Genomic DNA, 20,226 nt, shown 5'->3' on the forward strand with positions numbered 1-20,226 from the left:
TGAATAAATATGCATCATATTCGAAGGATAGAATATTATCCAGCAGTTAATATGGGAACATGAGTAGATCTTAAGAAAAAAGCAAGTAAAAGATGTAGAATACATAATATTATTTCTATAAATCTTTTAAAATACACAAATTTGTGTGTGTGTATATATATATATACACACACAATGTGATTTATAAGTAATTTATAAAAAATGAACTAGAGGACTATACAAACATTACATAGTTTGCCTCATCAAGGCAGGGGGGACAGGGTGGAAATGGGTAGCTCTGCCATGCTATATTTACTAAAAATGAAAAAAGTGCCAGAAGTAAAGATGAAAAGCTGGGTAATGGAAACACAGGGGTTTCTATATCATTCACTACACTTTTCTGCACTGTTTTAATTTTTTTAAATAGGGGAGTTGGCTAGGGACTTGGTCCCCGACCTTAAGAAGCTCATTTCTAGACTCAATCCTAGTTCATTCTTGCAGGTTGCTAGCAACGCTTGCTTCTTTTTCAAAGTATTCTCGTTCACAAGGTACCCAATCAGTTACTGTCCCTAAATGCCCAGCTCTGTAATTTGCAGCATCCACTTTCTGTTGTCCTTAAACTATTATTATTATCAGTCGTGATAATAACCGTGTTTGTCTACATTCTGCTTCCAGCACTTTTCCCAACCATGAAAATGGCTCCATGATCCTCAAGAGGAAAGGGAGACAGAAAGAGCAGGCTCAGGAGAGGTGAGATGGTGTCTCAGGAGAGAACCGCGGTCTCGGAGTCTGTTTTCTCCCCACGTGACAATGCTGCCGCCAGTCCTCAGGAAAAGAAGCTACCGACGCCTCAAGAGCTGCCTTCCACTTCCGGCGAGGGACCAGTCGTACTGCTCCAGAGCCAGACTGTCACTCATGATCTCTGGAGTGCTTTCCCGATCCTCTTGACAACCCGGTCAAGTATCCACCTTCATGTTTAGAAGTGAGAAACGCCATTCGCCCCACAAGAGACTGGCTTACTCTTAGAAATGGCTTCAACATGACTTCAGGCCCACATGGCAAACCGACATTTTCTAGCTACCTATAGATTTTTTGCCAGCACTCTCAGGTTTTCTTTATCAACTGTTAGAGATCAAAATACGTAAGTCAAGCCTGTGATATCCTCCTGTGATTTATTCAGTCAGGGTTATATCAGTGAACACAACTGACAACTGGCTGCTTTTCAGATCCATAAAAGGAAAACTTAAGAACAATGAGATTTATAAAATTTGATATAGTCATTGATAATACGCATTATTTCAAGCGAAAGGCACCAGATTTCTAAGTGCCTTCCTCTGCATCAAAGTATTAAACAATAAACCTAAATTCCTAAAGTCTAAATTCCATGTAGTTATTTGGGGGATGGGTGGGAGGTTTTACCTGCCCTAAACTTGGCCACATATTTTGCTAATGGCTGTACTCTGTAACAAAACAAAGATCTACCATCCATCACTCAAATTAAACACACATATTCCAGCAACTAACAATGCAGAAGAATCAATTTAAAGGAAATTTTGTTATGGTACACACACATTTTTTTTAACTTAAGTACCCTTCAATTGATGGCAGAGTGAACTGATTTTTTTTAACCTAAAAACAATCAAGTTAAACTGGTGCTCTGTTACATTTCTTAAATTGAAATTACATACCTTTTTTTAAGTTGCAACATAAACAGAGCCAGAATATAAATACTGAGAAAATACTGTTTTAGAAAAAAATTGTATAAAGAAGTCACAGTAGGTGACAGACAGGGCAGCACACTGTATGAGATTTCCAGAAGCTTCTTTATGGACAACCCACACAGGTAACCCCACTGGCCCACTGGGAGTCAGTGATCAGTCTGAGACCCAATTCAGGCAGCACAAGCTACAGAGTCAGACACCCCTGGGGTCAGGTCATGTTCCTTTCACTTTGCAGTCACCTCCGAGAAAGGGGCTCAGTAACTTTCTGATTTTCTGAGTGTCTTGTCTGTTCCACAGGGATAATTCTGCTCACCTCCATTCCTTCAGCTGTGAGCACTGAGACCATGGGTGTATTCTCACTGTTCACAAATCCCAACCCCAGGATTCTTGCTAGTTTTGAAACTATAGGTTTAGTTCTCCTGAAATGGCAGCAGTGGCTGCAGAAAGGGCCGTAAGAGATCTAACAGTCCTATTAATTCTCTGCAAAATTACCAGCAACAAGAAGGACCTCACCACTGATTTAAGAACAAAAAAGAGGAAGGAGAGAAATGAATAAAAGATCTGGGTGCACGTTGCAGAGTTACAAAAGAGACAACTTGAGATAAATGCAAATTATGAGCAACAAAAAGAAGACAATTTATCCCACAAGTCTTCAAATATCAAGTTTTCGTAAGTTTCACCTTTACTGGCTTATGAAAGAACAACATGGAAGGGGAAAATCTATCGTGGCAGCAAGCCACTAGAAATACAGACTAAGAATATGATACTTCCTGGAACATTTACCTCCTTTCTCAATAACTCACAAGATTTGAGAATAGAAAAAAAAAAGGGGGTGGGGGGGAAGGTACTTTGAAATGGCAACCAGGCTTCTCTACACAGACTCTTTCTTGCCAGGATTAATAAAGAGACAAATTCAAGTAACAACTGGCCATTTGTCACTGTAAGAAGAAAGAGACAAATAACAGGCAAACATTTCTATCCCAAGCAACCTTTCATGTCATTTTTCACTTTTTAGTTTTTAGCAGGTACTGGGGATTGAACCCAGGACCTCGTACATGGGAAGCAGGTGCTCAACCACTGAGCTCCACCCACTCCCTTCACATTCTCTTTTAAGTAGCAAGTCCCAGCTGCTCAGTTTTCCTCCAAAGCTCTAATCTTATGGGAACTCCTCTTTAGTGAGCTGGAATTGATCAACGTAAGAGAAAGTCCTGGTGATCACTGAACCCCACTCAGAAAGGAAAGCAGGGTATGGCAACAGGATCGGTTCCGCTGGAAAAACCACTCTGAAACTGTGGCTACAGCCTAAGAACAGCAGCACTCTCCGGGCCATCACTGAGTCTCAAGGGCACCCAAATTTTGGCCTCAAATACAATTCCTACTGAAAGGAAGCAGGAATCTTAAAGCACAGCTAATTCCACATCTGCTAGGGAAAAAATCAGGAAAGGTCTGGAAGAATGGGAATAGGACAAGAAAGTAAGGATGCTTTCAAAGATGCCAGGCAGAGTGCTAAAGGTACAAAGAAAACCACCCAAAAGGGCTCCCCAGAAGTCAAGATGTAACAATGTGCACAGCAAAGAGGAAACAATTATATTTAATTGATACAGACTGATTTTTCAAGTAGTACTCAAAAGAGAAAAAATTAAATATTCAAAATAATGTTTGAGATGCAAAAAAAAGAATAGAACATGGTTAAAGTTTTTGTCAATTTTAATAAAGAGAAGACTGCCAATAAACATTAGTATTTGTTTCCTTGATTAAGCATGTGTGCTTATAAAATATGGACATAAGCCTATATCTATCTTTGTATGCCTAGAAATGGGGACACAGGGGGCTTCTTATAAGTCTAAACATTTTAGAAAGTGTAGCAAGAATGAAAGAAAAAATGATCATCATAGTGGGCAGAAATTGGACAAAAAAAGAAGCATCAATGACCTGTCCTAAAATGAGCAAGCTCCTAGAACTCTCTCTATGAGGCCTTCAAATTAAGAAATTCTAACAAGGGGGAAGTGGATGTGGCTCAAGTGATGGAGCTTCCGCCTACCATATGGGAGGATCTGGGTTCGATCTCTGGGGCCTCCTGGTGAAAAAGAAGAGAAAGTGCGCCCACATGGCAAGCCAGTGCCCACATGAGCGCCCGTGTGGTGAGCCAGTGCCCTGTGCCGAGTCATGCAGCAAGAGGATGACGCATCAAAACAGAGACAAGGGGAGAGTCAGGTGAAGTACAGCAGAAACCAGGAACTGAGGTGGTGCAATTGACAGGAAACCTCTCTCCCCATCAGAGGTCTCCAGGATCGAATCCTGGTGAATCCTAGAGGAGAGAAAATGAGAAGACAACACAGACAGCAAAAAAAAAAAAAAAAACCAGCAGGATGGGAAGAGGGTAAGGGGGGGAAATAAATAAATCTTAAAAAAAAAAAAAAAAGGAATTCTAACTGTTTAAGTTTACAATCTCCCTACCAGATCAGGGTAATGACAAGAGGTCAATAAAGAAACGTACTCCAGTAGAAAAACACCAGCACGGAAAAAACTAACACTTTTATAGACATGAACTTAAAAGACCTTATTAACCTAACCAGTTAAATTTAATTCAGAAAGGTACTAAACAAGATCATAAGCAACCGAGATTTAAGCCATCTTGGGAGAAGTGACCAGGTCTCCCGCCCACTTCAAAACTCTCTCAGACAGTGGCACCAATCAAGCGGGTTTGGCCTAACTGGCCTCAGAAGGCATTCACTTTTTTTCCAGTTTGGTAAGATTTCTAAAACTTCAGAAAGTCATCAAAATAAGAATTACCATAACCTCATGAAGGCTCAGGAATAAAGAAATGAATGAATGGTATTGATAGTGTGGAATAATCTTTCACTTGTTTTGTGTATCATTTGAAGTGTTTTAAGTTCAAAACAATCAGTTGTGCTTTATCAAATTGTAAGAGAAAATTTGTCAAACTGTAAGAGAAAAAAGATGTGTGCACATGCATAATTGCATGTTACCATCTACAAAAAAAAAGTACCTGAGTTTAAAGAGCTAGGCTATTTCCCTGGAAGTAAAACTAGGGTCACACACGTCCTTTGCCTTGTACAGCTCTCGCCCTCTGCCGCCATTGCACCTGCTCTCATCTGGGAGCTTCCAGTCCCTCCAGCCTCCTCATGCCCCGGCTTCCTGTTTGGCCCATTAGGCTGGACCCCGCCGCCACCAAGGTGTCCTGCTACTCAGGACTCTTTTCTCCATGCCATGGGAGCCACCCTTCCCCCTCTAATTCTTATTTATCTTCAAGACCAACTCAAATGTTCCCTTTTCCTGAATCCCAGAATTACAGCACACACCTCCGAGAAGACGTGAATAACACTGCCTGTTCTAATCACCTGCCTTGCTCCTCAACGGTGCCCTCCTTCAAAAGGCAGGTTTTGCGTCTTATCCTTGCTCTCCCATCCCTTAGGACAAGAAGGGCAAACAGACAGCATTCAAAAAACAGTGGGGAGAAACGGACGCAGGCAGGCAAAACACAAACTGCAAAAAGAATGAAATGCAAGATCTTTCCTGTAAAAGAGGCAAGCGAGAAGTACTCCTTTTCAAAAAGAGGCTGTAGTTCTTTTAAAAAGAAGGTAAAAGGCCCAAAGAATTGTGCGCCAATGTGCACCAAAGGACACACAGCAATGAAGTGGTCTACTTCTCGCATTTGTTGCACAGGTGTTCTCACACCTGTGTAAGAGGTGACAGTTCATAAAGCCTCGTGCGCATCACCTGTGTACTTTTTACATGTACATCGTACTTCAGTTAAAATATTTACTTGAAAAAAGAAACTGCTATGATGACAATAAATATCTAAACTCATTGAACTGAAGACAGATTCACCTGCCAACTCCCTGTCCCATTGGATGGAAAAGCCTCTGCTTCATGTCATCTCGCTGTGGAGATAAAAGAGGCTGGCACATGAACATTATCTAATTTTCAATTAGAAGAACAATCTTTTCATAAAATAAATATTGATTTCGATTTGCTTTTAAGTTACTTTTTAGCTTTCTATTGAAAACATATAGAATACAGCTTCTAAAGTTACACCTACCGTCCATCTTTAGGTTTTGAAAATGAAACATTAAATTTAATTGGCAAACAAATTAAACTTTAGCAAAAAGAATTAGAATCTTTTTCCTGAACAAGTTATTTAAATCTAAATTTTAATCGAATCTATTCTATCCTCAGACGTTTATCTTTACAATATAGGTGGCAACTACAGTTTTTATCCTAACAATAAGTTACTGATTTTCATGCTTTGGATTTAAAAAATGTAGGCAAAAATCAAACTTTTAAAAAACCTTTAAACTAGATTTCCATAACCCAAGGCCCAGCACAATGTCTGGCAGAACATATGCACTAAAAAAAGTTACTGAATGAATGGACAATACATGAATAAAAACCTAAATGCCCATAGAGGGACAGAGTGGTTGAATAAATTAGGGTGTATCCATATCCTGGAATAGCATGTACCTGCAAAAAAAGAAAAAGGAAGATCTCTATGAACTGGTATGGAATGTCCAGAAGATGTTGCTAAGTCGGGGCGGGGGGGGGGGGGGGGGAAGCAGTGTATAAAAGAGAATCTTTACCAAGAAAGTCCTTCTTCGAACCAGAGCAAATGTGTATCACCATTGCAAGGTGGTAAGAATGTGGAGAAGCATGAGAAGAGTACAATTAATGTAACCTATGGATTATAATTAGCAGCAATACTCATGTACGTGATTTTTTTTGAGGTCCCGGGAATGGGGATTGAACCCAGGTCCTCATATGTGGGAGGCAAGCGCTCAACCACTGAGCCACATCAGCTCCCCTGAGTTGTTTGCTGTTGTTTTGCTTGTCGTCTACTTATTTTGATTTTTTGCTCATTGTCTGCTTGTTGCTTTGGTCACTGTCTGTGTGCTTCCTTTAGGAGGCACAAGGAACCAAACTCAGGACTTCCCATGTGGGAGGCAGGCACTCAGCTGCTTGAGCCACATCCACTCCATGATTGTTTTCTAAGTTTACAACTTCTCCAATAAAAATATATTTTAAAAGAGTATCTTTAGTACGTTACACTTCATGTAAGAAAGAGGATATAAGGAAATAACAGTGTACCTGCTCCCTTCTAGAGTAAGAAATACAGGAAGGATAAGCCAGAAACTAATGACACTGTCTATAGGAGACAGATGGGAACTGGGTGGAAAGTAGAGACAGAAGGAAATAAGACAGAAGGAATGAGGAGAGAGGGACCTTTTCAACAGTTCTGAGTCTCAGAGCCAAGACAGTGTTTCTCAAATCTAAAATATAAATAATTGCAATTAAACAGAATGTAGGTGAAACTCAAAATGGAACACAAACAATAATAAAGGGACCTAACTGTATGACACATAACACAGCCTCACTGGAGAGGCAGTAATGAAGAAAGGCAAGTAACTGAAAATCACATTTTGCAGAAGTTTTTTTTTTAAGTTTTGTTCACAGTTTTAAATATATTTTTATTTTTAAAAGATACATAGATCACACAAAACCCCCACTCCTGCCACATCAACAACCTCTTTCATCATTGTGGCACAGTCACTACATTTGATGAATTCATTTTGGAGCACTGGTATTCAGCATGGATTATAGCTTACATCGTAATTTACCCTCTCTCCCAGTCCATGCAGTGGGGTATAGCAGGATATATAATGCCCTGCATCTGTCCCTGCAATATCATTCAGGACAACTCCAAGTCCCCAAAATGCCCCCATGTCACACCTCCTTTTCCCTCTCCCTGCCTTCAGCAACTCCCATGGCCACTGTCTCCACATTGATGATATAAGAAAACCACATTTTGACCATCTAGTTTAAGACTAAATACAAAATGCAATGTACACAAATAACTGTACCCTAGTAAACTTATTTTCACTGAAGTATGGTTAGCATCTCTGAAACGACTTTATGTGTATACTGGGTTTGTGCAAATAAGCAGCCAAGCTTCTTCCTGTCAGACAGGAGTTACAGACAAGAAGGGGAGACCCGCGTGAACACTGTAGTGTGGTACAGACTATACTAGCGTATTGGTGCGAAATCACAGGTATCAGCACATACTCATGGTTTTTTATTTTTAAAATATATTCAGTGTGGAGCAGGTACAGTTCAGTGGTTGAGTGCCTACTTCCCATGCACAAATGCCTGGGTTCAATCCCTGGTGCCTCCAAATAAATTAATTAATTAATAAAACCTATTTTGATGGAGAGGTACAGAACAGAGACAGACTGTTTACACACAAATTTCCCAGCTCTGTCCACCGAGAGGACTACAAGGGTGACACCACCATGGTAAAGGGCGCACCAAGACTCCACTGTCCAATCGAAGGAACCAGCAGCTCCTTGGGAAAATGGCTGCTTCCAGGACTTGGGCAGAAGAAACAAAAGACGAGGCTGGAGCATCATGTGGCATCACAGAGTAGGAATCCACTCAAAAAATGAAGGGGGCATGCTGAAGGGCACAGGGGCCGGCTCGGAGGTGCTCCGGAGGGCAACCCTGGGACAAGTTAAACAGCAAAATTACTCAGGATTTAAAGGATTACAACCAGAATAAAATATACATCCATGAGCCTATACCCATGTGAATAAATCATGCAGTAAAGAAAAGAGGGGCGGGGGAGACAGTTCTTCCTTACAGTAGAGTTCCAATTAATAAATGCAGAAGGAATGATGAAAACAGAAAATCATGTTTCACAAACACATGGGTGATTCTGCAGGCAAAAACCATCAATGGATGTTAAAACCTGTGTGCAAAAGTGTGATGAGAAACGTTATCTGCTGAGTTTCACTGTACGTCTCCAGAGGCTTGCTCATTACAAAGGAGAAGCAGCCTGGCAGTTGGGACCCTCGCAGGCCCGAGCGAAGCCGAGTGACCACAGCAACCACCCAGGGGTGAGACCCCCGACGTCGCATCCCTGAGCTCAGGCACCTCTGTGGCAGCCTCATCAAGAAAGCCACTACCTCTACCTAACCCTGAGAAAACATCAAAGAACCCAAATGGCAGGGCAGTCTACGAAGTAACCGGCCAAGTCTCTTGGAAGGTGCCAAAGAGACAAAGAAAGACGAAGACCTGGAGATGAAACCACTGCCCACGGGAGGGAGGCCAGACTGGGTCTTGGGACAGAAAGAACACTGGTGGGACAAGTGGCAAAGCTGTCGCCAGGCCTGTAGATTCATTCGAAGTACTGTATCAACCTTCATTTTTTTGGTTTAGAAAATGCCACTCTGGTTATATCAGTTAATATTAGGGAGAGCTGGGTGAAGGGTGTAAGGAAATTGTGTACTATTTTTGCCAATTTATTTTAAGTCTAAAATTATAGTTTTAAAAACACATTTATTGGCTCTCTCTGCCTAGAGGAGCCTGCACCAAATCTTGGTGTGTATTTCTGTCTTTCTCTTCCATTTCTCAGCAAGCTCTGTTCTTTCCCCCATTTCCCAAATAAATTCCTTTTACTGGCCTAACTAAACTGGCATGTTCATAAATTCTTTTATGCACCATAGCCAAGAACCTAGAGGAATCCAATGCTTCTCCGTCTTCACGTATAAGCCATTGCCTGGAGAAAAATAAGGAGCGGAGCCCCCCACCCCTGTCGGAAACTGCTGTTAAAGTTAAAGGAATTCCCAGCTGGGAGCACTTATCCCGAGTGAAGCCAGCGGCCCAGGGAAATGCCAGCTCACCTGAAGCACCTGACGGGACGTACAAGTGCCATCACTGGATGGCCTGAAACACGTCTTCAAGAGAAAAGCTAAACAGTGTCTGTGTCAAAGCCAGCTGTTCCCTCTAACTCTAGCCCAAGCGCCTATTGGTAGGGGGAAGGCAAGTCAGACGCCGCTTAAGAAATCCTGTCTGTTTTCATTTCCTGCAGTTTCTCCTTATACAGTAACTAGAAGGGGAATGCTTCTTCTCATGCCCCTCCTTAGTTGTCCTAAACATCAGCACCACCACAGAAAACTAGGATTGGCAATTCATACCAAACCCTATTATCTATTACAATCTCTCCCTAGAGCTAACTAACTGCACAGAAGAAACTAGCCGTGCCTTAGAAGCTCTTAGATAGCAAACAGGCTTCCTTGCTGCCATGGTACTACAAAATCGCAGAGCTCTGCACACGCTAACAGCAGGACAGGGGGGCGTGCCTATTTCTCAAGGGAAAATGCTGCTTAAGAATCTCTCCCGCACAGTCCTAAACAGCATTCAAAACCTGCAAATGAAGCCCAGCAACTTCGGGAGGATGCAGCTGCTGGAAGCACCTGGTCTTTCTCATTCTCATGGCAAATCAACGCCTTCCAAAACAAGGTATTAGTCATACGGGGATTTCAGCCAGCTCCAGCCACATGTCGGACCATCTTCTCTCAACCTCAGCAGACTTCCAGACAGGTTTACGCCCTGTCCAGCGGGGACTACTGGCCTAACCAGCAGGAAGTAACTACAGAGCAATGATCATTGCTCCTCAGCACCCCCTTAAGAATCAGGGTGTGAACGCTGAGGGGGTAGTTGAGACAGGTTAGGACAGGGTAAAGGAGGAGAAGATGACCCACAGCATGGCCGGCAGAGAACATGGCGGGCAGACAGCACGGCCACAAGACCTCACTAGGACCTTGAGTTTAACCTCGAGGTCCCAGTTTCTCTTTCCAGCACCTCCCCTTGGCCCCCGGTATTCCAAAAAAGGCCTCACCATTGGCCCCCACCACAGGTGGGGTAACCAGTAACCGCTGGGGCCCGTCTCCTTAGCATTAGCAAGGGGATGGAATAATTAACAGTTTGAAAGGTAATCACAGGAGACAGGGCTCGCTCTCTCTGCCTAGAGGAGCCCATGGCAAATCTTGGTGTGTATTTCCATCTTTCTCTCCCATTTCTCAGCAAGCTCTGTTCTTTCCCCCATTTTCCAAATAAATTCTTTTTACTGGCCTAAAAACAAACAAACAAACAAAAAACCACACATTTATTATTCTTTAACTTATGGTTGACTGGTTGACTGACTGACTTTAGTTATCTCCCCTCCCTCCTAACTACACCAAGGCAGGGGATTTTCTCTGACAGGTTCACTAACACAACTCAAATTTCTAACAGAGACTGGCACACAGAAGGCACTCAAGAAACAAGTACACAATTTTGGTAAATCTGAAAAAAAAAACTAAAATAAACCTTTATTCACTTTTGTTTGCTATTTTTGTTTTCAGATAAGATTCACAATTTTATATAAAATCCTTTATTTAGTGTTATATTGTTGTAGTTAATGGGCTAGGACACCTTATCTTTGTTTTAAGAACACATTGTATTCTAATGATTCTAACCTGCACGTTTCCCCATTTTTACATGTAAAAACAAGGTTAACCTTACAAGTGATGGTGTGTCACAGTTTAATCAGCCAGAGCTTTTCTTGCTTAGGAGTACTTAAAATAATGGTGCATCTTAAAATTAATGGAATATTAGATTAGATGAAATATGGTAATGAAGAAAGCATCTTAAGAAAGAGAGGTTTTTCTAAATCATTCATTTAGCAAATGCTCTTTAAAGACCTTCCCAGCAGCAGGCCCAGGGCCAGGCAACTAGGCAGACCCCAGGGCACCTGCCGCTTCGCACAGCCCAGGAGCCACGACTGCCGGCGAGAAGTCATGCCAGTTTGGTTTCTGGACTGTGCCTGACCCATAATCCACTGCTGTCCCACTCTAGCAGCACCTTCTTACAGCTCAACTTTCCCAACCTGTCCATTCCACACCACTGGAACTCTGTCCCATTTTTATGTAGGAATCCTGTTTCACCTGCTGAAAGGAGCACCTGGCCCTGAATCCCAGCTTCCCCAGGATTCCTGACATGCTCCCCAATCTATGCCCATCCTGTGGAGTGGCTCATGCATTCTTCCAAGTGATGGATGAAGGTCTACTTCTAGGAAGCACACCTTGATCACCAGCTGGACCCTCAGGCAGGCCTCTGTGCTGGGCAACTCCATGGCTGTGCCTGCGGGTCCCTCTGCCATGCATGCCCCTGCTCCACCTGGCAGCACCTTCACACTCATCCTTCACCTTCGACCAAGGACCTGAACAGTTAGGAGCCTCTGTCTGCTCCCCTGGGCAGGAGAACACTGGTTAAGAGCACAAGCTCTGAAACCAGTCAGCCTGAGTTGAGACTTCAACCCCACCACTTAAGTATGACCTTGGCAGCTTTCTCAACCACTATGCCTCAGTTCTCCACTGTTAGGAAGGGGGTTGTAGTGAGGATGGAACGGGATAACACAGGCAATATGCTCATGACAGTACAAGCCAGCACTGTCACTGCTCCCATCTCTCCTGCTCCGGTATAGTGTTTGTTCCCATGCCCCGTCTCCTACTGGTCTGTGAGCCTGAGAGGCATGAAGCGTCTTATGCCTCTCATATTCTCAGCATATATGGATGCTGGCACCCGTAAGGGGTGAGTGAATAAATGGAAAACAAATCTATGAGATCCTGCAATATCTATGACTATGGAAGAAAACCAGACTTTTAAAGTTAAAATGAGTCCACGTGGTCTATGGTTATACTAGAACTGAATATATGAAATCAGTTTGCCTTGGAAAATCCAGGCTATCTGACTGCCAGAACTATCTTGAAAGAATCCAAATGCTCAGCAGTTCGACAGGTTACATAAAGGACAGCATTTAAACCCAGGGAATTTTACGTAACCATAGATACCTCAGAGTCTAGGCAAAACGCTAAGCAGAAAAACAGAGAAGAGAATGTGCACAGAAGGATTAGAGAGCTAGTCAAACAGTAAACATCAGAAAGAACAGACTTATTTTGTGTCTAATAGTACAGGGTGAGTCATGCTATTTTTTTTTAATTCATTTAGATTGTAAAGATAGTTAAATTTTATTTTGGAGTAATGAAATAATTCTAAAATTTTCTGTGACAATGAATGCACAACATTGCAAATATACTAAAAGACTTTGATTATATACTTTAAAGAGATCATAGGGTATGTGAATATATCTCAATAAAACTGTTTAATAAATAACTAATTGTGCAAGAATAGCCAGAAATAGCAGCTATGTACAACAGGGGAGACAGAGATTGAGAGGTGAAGAATTTTGTTGTTTGTCTGGTTTTTGTTTATTATTATTGAAATGATGAAAATTCTCTAATAATGATTTAAGTGATGAAATGCAAACTATGTGATTACACCAAATACCATGTACTGTACACTCTGTATGAATTGCATGCCTATTAAATGGATCAATAAAATTGATTTTTCGAAAAAAAAAAGATAGTTCTATTTTTTAAAATAATATCAATGCTTATAATGCCTTCACATAGGAAACAAAATCCATGGAATGGAGACTCCCTTAATCAAGACACAGGGGGAAGCAGATTTGGCTCAACTGATAGTGTCCACCTACCACATGGGTCCAGGGTTCAAACCCAGGGCCTCCTGGCCCACATGCAGTGCTGATGCGCGCAAAGAGTGCCGCGCCACGCAGGGGTGTCCCCTGCATAGGGGAGCCCCACACACAAGGAGCACCCCCCATAAGGAGAGCTGCCCCGCACAAAAAAAGTGCAGCCTGCCCAGGAGTGGCGCCGCACACATGGAGAGCTGACGCAGCAAGATGACGCAACAAAAAGAGACACAGATTCCCAGTGCCACTGACAAGAATGCAAGCAGACACAGAGAAATACACAGTGAATGGACACAAAGCAGACAACAGGAGGTGGGGTGCAGGGGAGAGAAATAAATTTAAAAAATAGGCGACGGACTTGGCCCAGTGGTTAGGGCGTCTGTCTACCATATGGGAGGTCTGCGGTTCAAACCCCGGGCCTCCTTGACCCGTGTGGAGCTGGCCCATGCACAGTGCTGATGCGCGCAAGGAGTGCCCTGCCACGCAGGGGTGTCCCCCGCATAGGGGAGCCCCACACGCAAGGCGTGCGCCCCATAAGGAGAGCCACCCAGCGCGAAAGAAAGTGCAGCCCGCCCAAGAATGGTGTCGCCCACACGGAGAGCTGACACAGCAAGATGACGCAACAACGAAAAGAAACACAGATTCCCAAGCCACTGACAACAACAGAAGTGGACAAAGAAGACGCAGCAAATAAACACAGAGAACAGACAACTGGACCAGGGTGGAGGCGGGGGAAGGGGAGAGAAATAAATAAATCTTTAAAAAATAATAATAATAAATCTTTTAAAAAAAACAGGCGGCAGACTTGGCCCAGTGGTTAGGGCGTCGGTCTACCACATGGGAGGTCCGCGGTTCAAACCCCGGGCCTCCTTGACCTGTGTGGAGCTGGCCCATGAGCAGTGCTGATGCGCGCAAGGAGTGCCCTGCCACACAGGGGTGTCCCCGCGTAGGGGAGCCCCACTCGCAAGGAGTGCGCCCCGTAAGGAGAGCCACCCAGCGCGAAAGACAGTGCAGCCTGCCCAGGAATGGCGCAGCCCACATGGAGAAATGACACAAGATGACGCTGACAAAGAAGACGCAGCAAATAGACACAGAGAACAGACAACCGGGGTGGGGGGGAAGGGGAGATAAATAAATAAATAAATAAATAAATCTTAAAAAAAAAAAACACAGGGAGAAGGGTCAAGTTTCTCTTCTAGTACAACTCCCTGAATAGATCAGTTTCCTGATAAGAAAAAACCCACATACTTTTCATGTGGCCAATTCTGATATTCCACAAACAGACCTGTGAGGGCCAGTCATTTGTTTAGTCATGTCAGGGATGCCCAATCGCCTGCTAAATTAGCTATTCAAAGTTCTTCCTTAGTCTTCTCATTTTGGTCCAATTAAAAAAATGAAGTCTAAGACTGTACATATTTGCACACAAAGGAAACAGGCCGTGAGCATGTTGGTTATTTTTTCATTTGCTTTTACCCAAAGAGCTCCTCCCAAAATTAGAACCCAGCTCAGAGAAAGAGAGAAAAACAAAGTACTTGCTCAAAGCAGAGAGCATGCTTTTCACTGACATCAGCTTATTTTGTACACACACACACACGCCCCATCTGTAGATACATATTTATATACTATACACATCAGAAAAAGATTGTCCTGAATCCATCTCTTCATCTTCCTCACAGTCAGTAACAGTCAAGAGAACAATGACAGCAATGCCATCTTCAAATAACCCAGGTGATAACTACTGTAACTCGCCTACTTGGCTCTTCCTGCCACCAAGATTCTTTAGATGGGTTTAAGAAAAGGAGAAAGGTAAAAAGTGAGGGGGTGGGGGGTAGAAATTTACTCTAAATTCTATTTCTTCAAAAATAGCAAAGAAATGCATCATCTCTGAATATAATTCCAAAAATTGAACAGGTAGCCTTCCTTAAGAGCACAGCTCAACTGTCTAAACATTTTTAATATTTTTTAAATATTCTAAGCAGAATTTCTCCTCACCCACTGCATAAACACTTTTGCCTAAAGAGCAATCTGTCAACACAGGCAGTTCAAATCATTAACAGAGCACCAAGTCATTAGTGTAATTAGCATGTAAATTCCAAGAAGGCAATGATTTTGTGCTTCTACATGTTTTACACAACACTCAGTACAAAGAAGCTGATTAAACATACTTATGTTTAATAAAAATAAAAAGCCAAACAAAAGTCTTCATAATTCGACTTGGCTGTCATGGCTAATATAAACCACTCATCAGTATGTTTCTCCAAGCAAAACTGTGAGAAACAGAAAACAAAACAAATCCCATTCCAGTTAGAAATGCTCTCTCTCCTCCACCCAAGAAATCTGTACCATTTCTGTGTCAGGAAGGAGCTGTCAGACCCCCAGCAGTTTAGCAGCACTCAAGGACTGGGGTGCTCCCTGAGCCGTTTCACACCATTTACAAAGTCGGAAGCACAGGCCATGCACATCTCCCTTACCTTTCCCATTCTGCCATGTCGAATACCAAGATAAAGTAAGGAAGGAAGTGACAAATGCTAACGCAGTGGCTACAGTTCCATGTCGGAGCCTCATCTCATTTCACCATCACACTGGTTCATACGTTTACGATGACAACCAGGACTGTGCTCTTCTTAGCCTGAAGTCAACTAAATCCGTCCTTCTGGCTCTGGGCCAGTGACAACAATTAATGAGAGAGGCTCATCTCCCAGGCTCTGCAGGGGACGGCAGCAACCCCACGTGCATGGGCCCCTCCGGTTCGGCTTCACGGTCCTCCTATGTTGATGTCTCAAGCTTTTCTCTTCCTATTAAGGGGGAAAACAGAAAGAAAAACTTGCTCAGGGATGCAAAACAGTGCTTTCTTCATTCATTATCTAGCATTCTAAACAGACCTGCACGGGCTGAACTGTCGTGCGCATACACCCACAGCTCAACTAGCCGCTGAGATGCTCGAATCATGTGGCCCTTCTCCAGGAAATACAATTTCAAACTCAGTTCCCTCCTGATTGGTTTAGTTCGGTCTGTGAAAAAAACGTTGCTGTTACTTATTTAAGGGGGGCTGATGTGGGCTCATTAAACAACTACTAGGCCACAGATTCCAAGCTGAGAACTCCAATGATCACACAATGGTTTCTGAGTAACAAAATCCTCACTCTCCCCAGCTTCCTATTGCACAATAATTGGTAATGTTTAAAACAGTTTAACAAAAGTGACAGACTCCAACATCTCCAGGTCAAAGGCCTTGGGCGCCAGCCTCAGCTCGGCCTTCCGTGCCCCTTAGCCAGGCCTCCTGCTCTTGAACAGGTCAGCCTAAATAACAAAAAGCTTACAGTGCCTTTCGCTATTTAGCATCATCATAGAATAAATGGAGTTTTCCCAGTTATTAGCCTACTCCCAGTGGGGCTCCTTAGGCATTAGAAAATGCCACAACCTGCCCTACAGTAGGACCCAGGACCCAGTACTTCCCGTCACTTTAACTCAGGAAACCCCAGTGATCATCACCCAGCTCAGAAAGCTGTCGATGGAGGGCATCGAGGCAGACACAAGTTCTTAAGCACAGGGCCAGGCACACAGAATGCCCACCGCAGGGAGAGACAAGGCGACCCCCAGCTCGGCCCCGTCTCCGGAGCAGGCCAGGCACTCGGGAGGTGGGGCTCCTGGTGCACTCAAGGGCTCCACAGGCCGCACTTGGCAAGACACTAAATGACACTCAGTGAGGTGAGGCCTGACAACCCCGAAGGCACAATTCCCCAGGCAGAGCACAGCTGAATAAAGCAGCCCCCGAGGCAATTCGGGAGCTACCACCTCAGCTATTTCTGAACACTGATAATTAGGACCTCCTCTGTGACAAAAGATGTCGAGGACACAGTTTAATTATAACTCACTGAGGCCTACCCCAGCACTGGCCCCTCATGTTTTACATCTTCACAACTGGGAGCAGATGTGGTTCAAACGGTTGAGCGACTGCTTTCCACATGGGAGGTCCTGGGTTCAGTCCCCAGGGCCTCCTAGAAAAAAAAAACCAACTCAGGCGATCCGATGTGGCTCAGTGGTTGAAGGCCAGCTTCCCATATGTGAGGTCCTGGTACCTCAAAAAAATAAAAAATGAAACAAACCTTCACAACATCCCAGGAGGCAACCTTACATGCAAGGAAGCTGAGTTCAGAGACAGAACCCTAATTTGCACGACCCCAAAGTCCAAGCTCTTATCCACTGTCCTCTGCCCGACTAGGCCATCTGCACCAGGGGAGAATAAGAACAGCGCCAGGAAGATTCTAAGCCTCGTGTTAAATGAGTTAATTTTATACTAGTAAGGGTATACAGTGTGTACTGTCAGTGTGAACTGAAAACATCATATATTCTATAACAAACATGGATTTATTACGGAATAAACTGCAAGTCACAGACATGTTCAAAGTTTAAACATACAGCTTTAAAGAAATCTCTCACTTCCTGTAGCCTTTGGCTAAGACCCGTATAAGCCTCAGAAAGGCTAGAAAGCCCTCCTAGGCCAGGAGCTCCAACTCTAGCAGAACATTCTAGAAGCAATGAACCCCACTACATTGTTTTCTCTTTCTACTGGAATACAAGGAGCACCCAAGATATTCTCACCTATAAGAGTGCATTGTTTTCTAAAACCAAATTTATTCACCTTCTATGGTTAATAAGAGTAAAAACAGGTTGACATCAAACACACCCACCTCTACAATTTAGAATTAAAAATCTTCATGGCAAGTATAGCTCAATAGTTGAGTGCCTGTTTCCTATGTACAATCTTCGATACCTCCTAAAAAAATGAAAATCTTCACGGCAAAACCCAATAACCTTAACTAAATTCCATGAAGTACCTGATATATCGCCTTATAGCAGAAAGCACGAAGTAATGAGTTCTGATTATAAAAATATAGGTGATAACTTATTGAATTATATAATCTGGAACTTTAATCCTGGTGTGGTTCTAACTTTCTGTTGCTACTTTACTTCACGAAGGACTGTGTTCTAGTAAAAGATCTAAAACTTATACAGGTTATTAGAACAAACATGCACTAATAACAGAGAAGTAGGTCAGGACAGAATAATAAAATTAGGCATATTTTAAAACATAGCTTTATTAATTATAAATAAAGCCCAAGCGATCAAATTCAGTATAAATAGATAAGTGATAATAAATGAACTCTAAAGCTGAAGTAGCCTATAGATAAGATTATCCGTAATAAATGAAAAAAAAAAAAGAATATTAAATATTGGCTCCCGGATGCGTGTTTGAAGAAGATAGAACCAAGTAGAATGGATTCTACTAACAAAGACCTGAAGAATGTAGTTGAATGTTCTTAGAGTTTCCAAAGTAATGAAGGTTAACTGCATAGCACAAATGAAGTCTCCATACAAAATCAAAAATAATGATTTATATGTTTTTAAACCATGAGAGGCAGGTATAGACTGGCTTGTAAAACCCAGGTCTCTATCAGTGTCCACATCTGCAAAATGTTTAATCTAACACTTTCATAGTCTCAGAGCCTATCCCTTAACACCTTTGAATCTTTAACAATTTTTTTTAAAAGGTGGAGTCTAGAAGTACGAGTCATCTTCTCCATCCTGCCAAAGACACCTCAGAACTGAAAAAATCTGTGCCCTTAGCAGCGCTTTAAGGGCTGCCGTCCTATATTTTATCAGTGGGGAGGAAACCTTTATTTGCTCTTAGAGCAGACTCTGAAAGATGCAGCATGTTCCACGGCTGAGGAAACCCGGCTGAGCCTTTGCCATATTCTTGAATCACCAGCTCCAGAGGAGGGTGAGATGCCGTCCCTGAGGCGAGCCCATGTAACTTTCCACGCCATTATCTTCAAATGCCTCCTCTCACAGCTCTAAAGGGAGTCCTATATTTCCTTAAAACAGCTTACATCACTTCAGTGTCCAGTGCGCATTCGGATTTAAACTTGGGGGTTCGAGACACCTACGCCACGATAACCTGTTAGTAAAATCGTTCTTAAACATCCAGACGAACAGAAACCACAAGATGCATATAGGAGCCGAGTCCAAATTTGGGTTCCCAATTCAAACGCACGTCGCCATTGACCGACGCAGAAGAGAGGGGAGCGTTAAAAACCCCAGCGGGGCGAGTGCGGGGGGCAAGCGGGGCTCGGGCTCCAGGGGAGTGCCGAGCTGGGGCAGGCAGCGCGGGGCAGGCAGCGCGGGGCAGGCAGCGCGGGGCAGGCAGCGCGGGGCAGGCAGCGCGGGGCGTCCCCTGGCGCCCCCGGGCGGGCGAGGCACGCAAACCCGACCCCCGGGGGCCCGGTCCGGGAAGGGCCCCCCCCACCCCCACCCGTGCCTCCACCTTCCCCTGACAAGCCCGCCGCGCAGGCGAGCGGAAGGGACGCGCGGGGGGCCCGGCGGGCTGCGGGAGGACGCACGGCGGGGCCGGGGCTGCGCGGCCCCAGGCTCGGCCCTCCGCCCCCCGGGGTTCCGCGCCCCCGCGCCCGAGGCCCGCCACCCCGCATCGGCCCCGCGTCAGGCCCCCGCCAGCGGCGCGTGCGGCTCCCGGCCGGGCCCTGGCGCGCGCAGCGCCGTTACCAGCAGGTGGATGTCCCGCGCCCCCGCGCCCCCGGCCGCCCGCGCGCAGCCGCCGCCGCCGCGAGCCCCTCACCCGCCGCGGGCGCCGCTGGATGTGGCGCGGCCGCCGCCGAGGCTGCAGAGGCCGCCGCCGCCCGCCGGCCCCGCCCATGGCCCCGCCCCGGGCCCCGGGCCCGCCCACGACCCCGCCAACCATTGGCCGGCGGCGGCCGCGCGCCCGTCCCCGGGCGCCCCCTCGCGGCCGAGCGGCTCCCGCCAGTGGCCCGCGGGGCTGTCACTCAGGGGCACCGACTCGCAGCCTATATAGGCCTGGCACTCTCTCAGCCCGCCGGTGGCCACCATCGCTGCAGGTTCGGGTCTGCTGCTCGGCGTGGGCCCCACGCAGGGCGCGCCGGCCCGAGGCCGCCTCCGGCCGGCTCCCTCCGGCCCAGGCTGCCCGCTTCTCCTCCACCCCGGCCTCGGGGTCCCCCCAAACGCCTCTGAGGCCCTGCGGGTGCCGGCGGGTCGCAGCAGCCCCGGCCGTTGGCATGGACATCCCCGCTTTCCCGGCCAGGAGACCGGGACCGGGGAGAAGGG

The 20,226-nt window shown here is 44.9% G+C and overlaps 1 protein-coding gene across 13 annotated transcripts in view; it reads right to left on the bottom strand.

The window, feature by feature from the left end:
* MGAT4A (alpha-1,3-mannosyl-glycoprotein 4-beta-N-acetylglucosaminyltransferase A) overlaps nt 1-19,819 on the bottom strand; it is a 183,045-nt gene extending 163,226 nt beyond the window's left edge. For 5 of the 13 annotated variants that reach the window (XM_071208722.1, XM_071208719.1, XM_058278167.1 and 2 more), the window contains exons 1-2: nt 19,724-19,812; nt 15,561-15,884 (exon numbers count right to left, since the gene is read on the bottom strand). In XM_071208722.1, the coding sequence (XP_071064823.1) occupies nt 15,561-15,654 (94 nt within the window). In that variant the 5' untranslated portion in view covers nt 15,655-15,884; nt 19,724-19,812. The other 8 variants (XM_071208720.1, XM_071208723.1, XM_071208727.1 and 5 more) reach the window with 4 other exon arrangements.
* Between the last annotated feature and the right edge of the window lie 407 nt (nt 19,820-20,226).

Source organism: Dasypus novemcinctus, chromosome 17, assembly GCF_030445035.2.
Source record: "Dasypus novemcinctus isolate mDasNov1 chromosome 17, mDasNov1.1.hap2, whole genome shotgun sequence".
In the NCBI taxonomy this organism is placed as follows: domain Eukaryota; kingdom Metazoa; phylum Chordata; class Mammalia; order Cingulata; family Dasypodidae; genus Dasypus; species Dasypus novemcinctus.